This window comes from Ammodytes marinus (assembly GCF_949987685.1).
Source record: "Ammodytes marinus genome assembly, chromosome: 21".
In the NCBI taxonomy this organism is placed as follows: Eukaryota; Metazoa; Chordata; class Actinopteri; order Uranoscopiformes; family Ammodytidae; genus Ammodytes; species Ammodytes marinus.
This window is the reverse complement of record NC_137225.1, coordinates 26,461,184-26,471,183: the sequence shown is the minus strand read 5'-3', so window position 1 is coordinate 26,471,183 and position 10,000 is coordinate 26,461,184. Positions and strand designations below refer to the sequence as shown.

General features: G+C 44.9%; 2 protein-coding genes across 2 annotated transcripts in view; both read right to left on the bottom strand.

The window, feature by feature from the left end:
* The window catches only part of LOC307267623 (uncharacterized protein), a 22,105-nt gene that overhangs the window by 7,963 nt on the left and 4,142 nt on the right, over positions 1-10,000 (bottom strand). Inside the window, 4 exon segments of the mRNA XM_080050002.1 lie at positions 562-727; positions 2,312-2,461; positions 2,902-3,197; positions 7,265-7,508. Of these exon segments, the coding sequence (XP_079906128.1) occupies positions 562-727; positions 2,312-2,461; positions 2,902-3,197; positions 7,265-7,508 (856 nt within the window).
* On the bottom strand, positions 1,277-1,859 carry LOC307267640 (small nuclear ribonucleoprotein F-like). The gene has a single exon (XM_080050025.1). It carries the CDS (start codon positions 1,765-1,767, stop codon positions 1,504-1,506), a length of 264 nt encoding a protein of 87 aa, XP_079906151.1. The 5' UTR covers positions 1,768-1,859; the 3' UTR covers positions 1,277-1,503.

Genomic DNA, 10,000 nt, shown 5'->3' with positions numbered 1-10,000 from the left:
CATGGTCTCACTGCCGGTGCACGCCAGAGCGACAGATGGGTGAATGTTTATGCGCCTACAATGGCGGAGCAGGTAAAAATCCTTCCCAATGTCTGTTTTGATGGTTTTTATCATGTTTTATCACACTTATGGATCTGAGATGATGCTAGATAACTCGCTGCTTGAAAACCGCAGTGCATTAATGTGGTGACGTAGGGACGAGCGAGGGGACTGCTAACTGCAGTAACTGACAGGAAGTTAGCTAAAAGAACCATTCTGCTTACAGCACCTTTAAGTCCCAGGCTACTCTCTACAATGTGAGAGAGCAAGAGAGGGAGAGAGTGTCTGTCTGTCTGTCTGTCTGTCTGTCTGTCTGTCTGTCTGTCTGTCTGTCTGTCTGTGTCTGTCTGTCTGTCTGTCTGTCTGTCTGTCTGTCTGTCTGTCTGTCTGTCTGTCTGTCTGTCTGTCTGTCTGTCTGTCTCTGTCTGTCTGTCTGTCTGTCTGTCTGTCTGTGTCTCTCTGTCTGTCTGTCTGTCTGTCTGTCTGTCTGTCTGTCTGTCTGTCTGTCTGTCTATTTCTTACCTGCAGTTGAAAGTCTTCCCACACACGGCACACAACCAGGAAGTGACATCACGTAGCTTGGTAACCTTGGCGACGCCGTTGGGGTGGAGCTTGATCATGTGATACTGCAGGTTGTCACGGCGATTGAAACGCAGCGGACAAAGATGGCAGCCGAAGGGTTTGTTACCTGTGACGGAATAAAACAAAACTTTATTCAAACAGGGAGTGAGTGTGTGAGTGTGTGTGTGTCTGTGTGTGTGAGTGTGAGTGTGTGTGTGTGTGTGTGTGTGTGTGTCTGTGTGTGTGTGTTTGTGTGTGTGTGTGTGTGTGTGTGTCTGTGTGTGTGTGTGTGTGTGTGTCTGTGTGTGTCTGTTTGTGTGTGTCTGTTTGTGTGTGTGTGTTCTCTAGAATATGGGAAGATTAAAGGGACACTGTGTAACATTTTAAGTAATTTATTAGCTAAAGTCAATATCCTCATTCATAATGTTGTGTGGTGTCGTAGCATATGTTTAAGTTGATTATCATTTCTTTGCAGTATTTACACCATCATTTGGATTTTCTAAATGTATATATATTCACCTTCTGTCCTTCATATTTCCATTCATAAACAATATACAGATTTTATTTTTATTTTTCAGGCCTATTTCGAATGGTAGAATTAATCGTGATTAATCCACAGAATCCTGTGATTAATCTGATTAAACATTTTTTTTTTTTTTTTTTAAAGAAAGGCTTATACTCATTTATTGTGTCTGTATTACAATGTCACAACATAAAATTGGTCTCGCATTCAGTAAAAAAGAAAAAAAGGGGGGAAAAAATCTTCAAAACTGCCTGAAAAGAAATTAAAAAAAAAAAAGCAATCATTCATTTGTTTCACATGGTGAAAACACAAACACGCATCAACTCAGCTACGAGGTTACAGTCACACTCAGACAGAACGAGTCTACTTCTCCTCCGACATCACTCTCTCATTTCTCCGTCCTCCTCCTCCTCTTCTTCTACGCCTCTGATGTACAAAACGTTATTGCACCTGATTAGCACTTCACCAAGATGTCCTGCCAACGCTCCATCCACATACTCTTCTGTGTTTGCCAGCTGCATATTCATGTACCCATCCACAGACACCAGGTAGCCCTTGTACTCCATGCCCCACTTCAGCTTCTCCATCACTGGTTTGCCGGTGAGACCGTTCAGGAAAGGTTTTGGGTTCAGAGGTAAACTCATTTCTGTTGTACTTTACACAGCGTAGGAATAGGTAAATGTAGTGTCTTTTCGTCACAATAACGTTTCGCAAGGCAGCAACACGCTTTGCCGCCGAACAGCCTGATTAAACATTTTAATCGTTTGACAGCCCTAAGATAAATACATCGGATAAGACGTCTAAAAATAGCACACACACACAGAAACACACACACACAGAAACACAGACACACACACACACAGACAGACACACACACACACACACACACACACACACACACAGACATACACTGAAACACACAGACAGAGAAACACACACAGAAACACAGACATACACACAGACAGAGAAACACAGACACTCACACACATACACACACACACACACCTCTCACCTACCTGTGTGTATGAAGGAGTGGCACACACACAGACAGACAGACACAAACACACACACACACTGAAACACACACACACAGACAAACACACAGACACACAGACAGAGAAACACAGACACACACACAGACACACACACACACACACACACACACACACACACACACCTCTAACCTACCTGTGTGTATGAAGGAGTGGCGCTGCAGACTGGATTTATTCTTCATGACTTTCCCACACACGTCACACACGGTGCTCCATGGCCTCTCCAGCTTCACTGATGCATCTTGGGAAACTGAGTCCATCAGGGCCACAGCCGAGGGGGGGGATCCTAGGGAGGGGAAAAAAGTATATATATTTTTTTTAAGATTATTTTTGGGCATTTTCAAGCTTTATTAGACAGTACAGAGTTGAAATGGGGGGAGGGAGGGAGAGAGAGAGAGAGAGAGAGAGAGAGAGAGAGAGAGAGAGAGAGAGAGGGGGGATGACCTGCAGTAAAGGTCCACGGGTCGGATTTGAACCTGCGACCACTGCAACGAAGGCCAGAGCCAATATGGTACGCGCTCTATCCACTACACCACTGGAGAAATGTAAAAGTTTATCTAAAATAATAGTGTAAGAGTGTTCCTATTGTGACCTCCTTGAACAGGCCTCCATGTTAGACACACACACACACCTATACCTACACACACACACACCTACACACACACACACACACACACACACACACACACAATGTAAAAGTATATCTAAAATAACACATGTCCTAACCTCCTTGGGCTGGGTTCCATGTTGGGTCAGTGGTGTCTGCAGGCTCCTCCCCCTCCCCTTCCTCCTCCTCTTCTGATTGGTTGAGAGGGTCAGGTGACTCACAGCGGCTTTGTTTACGTTGTGGTTGTTGTGGTGGGGACGCGGTGGGTTTAGCTCTCTGTGAGCGAGGCCGTGAAGGGGACAGGCTCGGAGACGCGGTGGGTTTAGCTCTCTGTGAGCGAGGCCGTGAAGGGGACAGGCTCGGAGACAGCCTCACTGACGGCTTCACTATTCTGGTTCTGGTCCGGGTCAGGGGGCTACAACGACAAAAATTACATGAAACATTTGGGTTTTAACCCATTGATGACGGCTGCTGCGCGATGCCACATTGGCTCTCCTGCCTGATGCTGCATCGCGCAGCATTATTACTTTATCTCATTTTCATGGCATTCCCAGCATAGAATGCACCGTCATTGGTTCAAATACACATGAGGTGGGTTTTGTTGATTTTTTGAAGACCACGAGACCACCCAAAAGTTGTGTGGTTTGCCGAAAATCATGTCAATCAAAAAAATAAAAAATAAAAAAATAAAACAAAATAATAAAAAAAATACACCAGCTATGTCGGCGACAGAACAGTTAGTGGCGTTTGGTGCGCAGAATCAAGGTCTACTATAGACTACTGACGAAAATCACACAACACATTGCATCTATTTATTAACAATATTTAATAATTTTCTAATTCATCTAATTTTGACGATTTTTAGAAATATTTGTTGGTTTGTAAGCGCTAAGGGAGCATGTTTAGATAAAACCTGTGAACCTTAACTTTTAAATGTATTTTATTTCATGTTTCTATGTGCTACGCAGACTTAGATATTAAGGTTTTGGTAGACTTGACAATTGGTACTATTTTTTCAGAAAACCCTCAGGCATTAAGGACATGCATCCTAGATTGCCATAGTCATCAATGGGTTAAGAATGTGGTAAAAAAAAAACTTTAAAACTTTATTATTTTAAAGTTTTTTTCAGTTTTTTTATTTTATTTTATTTCTTGATTTTCTCAATAACAAAAACCAAACTGACGGCTTCACTGTTCTGCTTCTGGTCCGGTTGCTACAGCGACCAAAAGGACACACTGTTATTAAAGACAACTTTTGTTTATAGTTTTTATGTGTGTGAAAAATACGAAAATAATTAAACCAAGAAAGGCTAGAAACTCAGACTCCAGACTACCTAACTCAGACTCCAGACTACCTAACTCAGGCTCCAGACTACCTAACTCAGACTCCAGACTACCTAACTCAGGCTCCAGACTACCTAACTCAGACTCCAGACTACCAGACTACCTAACTCAGGCTCCAGACTACCTAACTCAGACTCCAGACTACCTAACTCAGGCTCCAGACTACCTAACTCAGACTCCAGACTACCTAACTCAGACTCCAGACTACCTAACTCAGGCTCCAGACTACCTAACTCAGGCTCCAGACTACCTAACTCAGACTCCAGACTACCTAACTCAGACTCCAGACTACCTAACTCAGACTCCAGACTACCAGACTACCTAACTCAGGCTCCAGACTACCTAACTCAGACTCCAGACTACCAGACTACCTAACTCAGACTCCAGACTACCTAACTCAGACTCCAGACTACAGGCTCCAGACTACCTAACTCAGACTCCAGACTACCTAACTCAGACTCCAGACTACAGGCTCCAGACTACCTAACTCAGACTCCAGACTACCTAACTCAGACTCCAGACTACCTAACTCAGACTCCAGACTACCTAACTCAGGCTCCAGACTACCTAACTCAGACTCCAGACTACCTAACTCAGGCTCCAGACTACCTAACTCAGGCTCCAGACTACCTAACTCAGACTCCAGACTACCTAACTCAGACTCCAGACTACCTAACTCAGACTCCAGACTACCTAACTCAGACTCCAGACTACCTAACTCAGACTCCAGACTACCTAACTCAGACTCCAGACTACCTAACTCAGACTCCAGACTACCTAACTCAGACTCCAGACTACAGACTCCAGACTACCTAACTCAGACTCCAGACTACCTAACTCAGACTCCAGACTACCTAACTCAGACTCCAGACTACAGGCTCCAGACTACCTAACTCAGGCTCCAGACTACCTAACTCAGACTCCAGACTACCTAACTCAGGCTCCAGACTACCTAACTCAGACTCCAGACTACCTAACTCAGACTCCAGACTACCTAACTCAGACTCCAGACTACCTAACTCAGACTCCAGACTACCTAACTCAGACTCCAGACTACCTAACTCAGGCTCCAGACTACCTAACTCAGACTCCAGACTACCTAACTCAGACTCCAGACTACCTAACTCAGGCTCCAGACTACCTAACTCAGGCTCCAGACTACCTAACTCAGACTCCAGACTACCTAACTCAGACTCCAGACTACCTAACTCAGACTCCAGACTACCTAACTCAGACTCCAGACTACCTAACTCAGGCTCCAGACTACCTAACTCAGGCTCCAGACTACCTAACTCAGACTCCAGACTACCTAACTCAGACTCCAGACTACCTAACTCAGGCTCCAGACTACCTAACTCAGACTCCAGACTACCTAACTCAGACTCCAGACTACCTAACTCAGACTCCAGACTACCTAACTCAGACTCCAGACTACAGGCTCCAGACTACCTAACTCAGACTCCAGACTACCTAACTCAGACTCCAGACTACCAGACTCCAGACTACCTAACTCAGACTCCAGACTACCTAACTCAGGCTCCAGACTACCTAACTCAGACTCCAGACTACCTAACTCAGGCTCCAGACTACCTAACTCAGACTCCAGACTACCTAACTCAGGCTCCAGACTACCAGACTCCAGACTACCTAACTCAGACTCCAGACTACCTAACTCAGACTCCAGACTACCTAACTCAGACTCCAGACTACCTAACTCAGACTCCAGACTACCTAACTCAGACTCCAGACTACCTAACTCAGACTCCAGACTACCTAACCCAGACTCCAGACTACCTAACTCAGACTCCAGACTACCTAACTCAGACTCCAGACTACCTAACTCAGACTCCAGACTACCAGACTCCAGACTACCTAACTCAGACTCCAGACTACCTAACTCAGGCTCCAGACTACCTAACTCAGACTCCAGACTACCTAACTCAGACTCCAGACTACCTAACTCAGACTCCAGACTACCTAACTCAGACTCCAGACTACCTAACTCAGACTCCAGACTACCTAACTCAGACTCCAGACTACCTAACTCAGGCTCCAGACTACCTAACTCAGACTCCAGACTACCTAACTCAGACTCCAGACTACCTAACTCAGACTCCAGACTACCTAACTCAGACTCCAGACTACCTAACTCAGACTCCAGACTACCTAACTCAGGCTCCAGACTACCTAACTCAGGCTCCAGACTACCAGACTCCAGACTACCTAACTCAGACTCCAGACTACCTAACTCAGACTCCAGACTACCTAACTCAGACTCCAGACTACCTAACTCAGACTCCAGACTACCTAACTCAGACTCCAGACTACCTAACTCAGACTCCAGACTACCAGACTCCAGACTACCTAACTCAGACTCCAGACTACCTAACTCAGACTCCAGACTACCTAACTCAGACTCCAGACTACCTAACTCAGACTCCAGACTACCTAACTCAGACTCCAGACTACCTAACTCAGACTCCAGACTACCTAACTCAGGCTCCAGACTACCTAACTCAGACTCCAGACTACCTAACTCAGACTCCAGACTCCAGACTCCAGACTACCTAACTCAGGCTCCAGACTACCTAACTCAGACTCCAGACTACCTAACTCAGACTCCAGACTACCTAACTCAGACTCCAGACTACCTAACTCAGACTCCAGACTACCTAACTCAGACTCCAGACTACCTAACTCAGACTCCAGACTACCTTTTCCATCTCAGTTTGGACCCATGTAACTCAGGCTCACTCTGGAGCCTTGAAAACTAATATTAAAGGCCTACTTCACCGGTGGGAATATGAAGGTGTATTGAACTCTGAGATCCTATGGAGAATAAATGTGCAAAAAAAAAATCTAAATCGGATCATCCTAGCCTGAGAAAAGGCAGAAAGAGTGTTTTATGGTCTCACTGTCTCACCCTACAGTTTCCTTCTTGTGACATCACAGTAAGGGTTAGGATTAACAGGACAGCTGGGCCAAGGGAAGACTGAGGGAAGACTGAGGGAAGAAAAACCTCATTCATTATATTATAATAGTGATTTTATAATGATAGAACGCTGGTTCCGTGTGGGTGAAGTATTCCTCTAAACTAAAATAAAACTAGAATAATAAATAAATAATAATAAGCCGTACCTTGGTGTGTCGTTGCTGGGCGACAGTCTGACTGAAGGTTTGACGGTTCTGGTTCTGGTTCTGGTCCGGTTGCTAGGAGACGGGTTGGGTTTGGGTTTGGGTTTGGGGGCGTGGTCTCTGGTCTTGTTGCTAGGCGACGGTTTAGGGGAGGGGCCAGTGCTGCGGTTGGTTCCACAGTGCTGCAGCAACGCGCCGCCATCTTTACCGTCAGAGCGCACTGAGAAACACACCAGCTCTGAGGAACCTGGGGGAGAGACACACACATCAGTATCTGTCTGTCTGTCTGTCTGTCTGCCTGTCTTTCTGTCTGTCTCTCTTACTGTGTGTCTGTCTATCTATCCATCTATCTATCATTCATTCATTTTTATTTTGGTTTTTGTGTCCTGCACTCAAAGTGCCCAACCCTCATGGGTTTATAGGACACCATCACATACTATCTATCTATCTATCTATCTATCTATCTATCTATCTATCTATCTATCTATCTATCTATCTATCTATCTGTCTCTCTATATATATATATCAGACCTGCAAACTCATAGGAGGTGAAAAAGGTGACAAACACCCGTCCCTTTTAGGGGGGTCGGGTGTTTTTCGCTGTCCAAACGATTGGCTATTGTTAAATATCATTCACACAACCAGAGTTCTCCACTATTGCCTCCAATGTCCAGCTGGGTGAAAATAATAGCCAGCTGAGATCCTGACCCTCCTAGGGGGGTCCGGGGGTATGCCCCCCCGGGAGATTTTTTTTAAACTTTTTAAAGTGAAATGCATGAATCTGGTGCACTTTGAGAGGGAAATTAAGAGGCTAAATATGAGGAATTTTGTGTGAACAAATAATTTGGAGACACTGGGTCGGATGAATTAGAAGCTTCTTGGATTTTCCATTAAAATGTTCATTTAAAATAAAATATTATGCAGGGTCCTCTGGGTTGGGCTTGGTGCTCTTTTTCTTTTATGGGACATATTTCTCTGTAATATAATGAATACATTTAAATGCAGTGAGAGGAATGAAGCAGAAGAACTCTGTTGTCCAGCTATCTTTTTTTCCACAGACGAGGCTGAAATAGGTTATACAGTGCATGGGCATCTGAGCCCCATTTCCAAATGTTTTTAAATAAACTCAATACACACTGGACGTGAACGTGACGTGATCAGTTAAACTTGGATTACCTCCCAGATGAACTGATTAAATTATTGGGCTATTAACTAGGCTATCTAGATCAAAACATTGTATTCATTTTTTTGTATGATATAATAATATGATGTTAATATCAAACACACAAACTAAAAAATAAAAATAAAAATAAATTGGGGGGGGGGGGGGGGGGCCTGTTGGTCGGCTCTGATTGTGAGCGCACTGCAGACACTTCATTTCTGCAATGTGCGCTCATTAAACTGTCAGCTTCACTTAAGAGTCCTGTGTGGGTCAACAGTGCAGTGCAAACTATGCAGCATAGTTATAACATTCGTCTACGACCGTGATGTTAAATCACCTTCACACAAAGTCTCCGCCCCAGCAAAGCAGCGAGTCGATCGCTGTGACGGTGAAAATCACCGGGACCCGGGAGACCCAGTGAGCGAGTGAGACGCCGCTCAGAAAAAACTCTGTGGTTTGATGGATGAAATCAGTCGGGGATATCCTGCCCGTTAACTTTGTCTACGGGAACGGCTTCCGCAATCTTTTTCTATGTCTCGAGTCTAACAGAGAGCCATGTCGGCAAACTGACAGCGCGACTAAATAAAGGGACTGTAGGCTACAGTGAGCTGCGTCCCTCCGTATAGTTTCTGTTTCAGTAGGCTGTTACATTAACCTCTGAAGCATTGACAGTGTTTAATCAAAGCCTCTAATTTTTTATTATCAAAAGGGCTTTGATTGAGACTTTTAGCCAATTCTAAAGTCTGAACACACAGCGGCAGCAGTGATGCTTTACTGTGCCCGATCTTAACGCTGATTGGACAATACTCATGACGTCTACCAAAGATGTTTTATTGCCAAGATAACGATATTCCCTTGTCTCACACTACGGTAACTCGCCCACACAGTCCAGTCTGGGAAGCGCTGGCTGACTTCTCTGGCAGCTGCCGCTACCCCCCCCCCTCCCAAAAACAAAAACTCTTCGGATCTATACGATTCACGTGGGTCATATATTTTGATTCTAAACGGCGATTTTCGCCGAAAAGCGACGAGTTTGCAGGTATGATATATAATAAATCAATAATCTATCTCTCCTTGTATTTTCTCTGTTCCAGTCAAACCCTATAGTATAGAGAGTGTGAAGCTGCTGCCCCCTGCTGTCAGGAGCATGTCACTGCAGCGGCTTCATTTACTATGAACTGACCCATACATACAGTACCTGTCTCTCTGTCTGTGTGTCTGTGTGTCTGTCTGTCTGTCTGTCAGTCTGCCAGGCTGTCTGTCTGCCTGTGTGTGTGTGTGTGTCTGCCAGGCTGTCTGTCTGTCTGTCTGTCTGTCTGTCTGTCTGTCTGTCTGCCAGGCTGTCTGTCTGTCTGTCTGTCTGTCTGTCTGTCTGTCTGCCAGGCTGTCTGTCTGTCTGTCTGCTTCATTTACAATGAAGTGCCATTACATTTTATTCACTTTGAATGTTGGTATCTGTATTTAAGGTTCCCTCAGTGCAACAGAATTTATTTCACAAAACAGCTTGTTCATTACAACATGGTGGAGGGTGTGTGTGTGTGTCTCATACTACCCGGTGTGTGTGTGTGTGTGTGTGT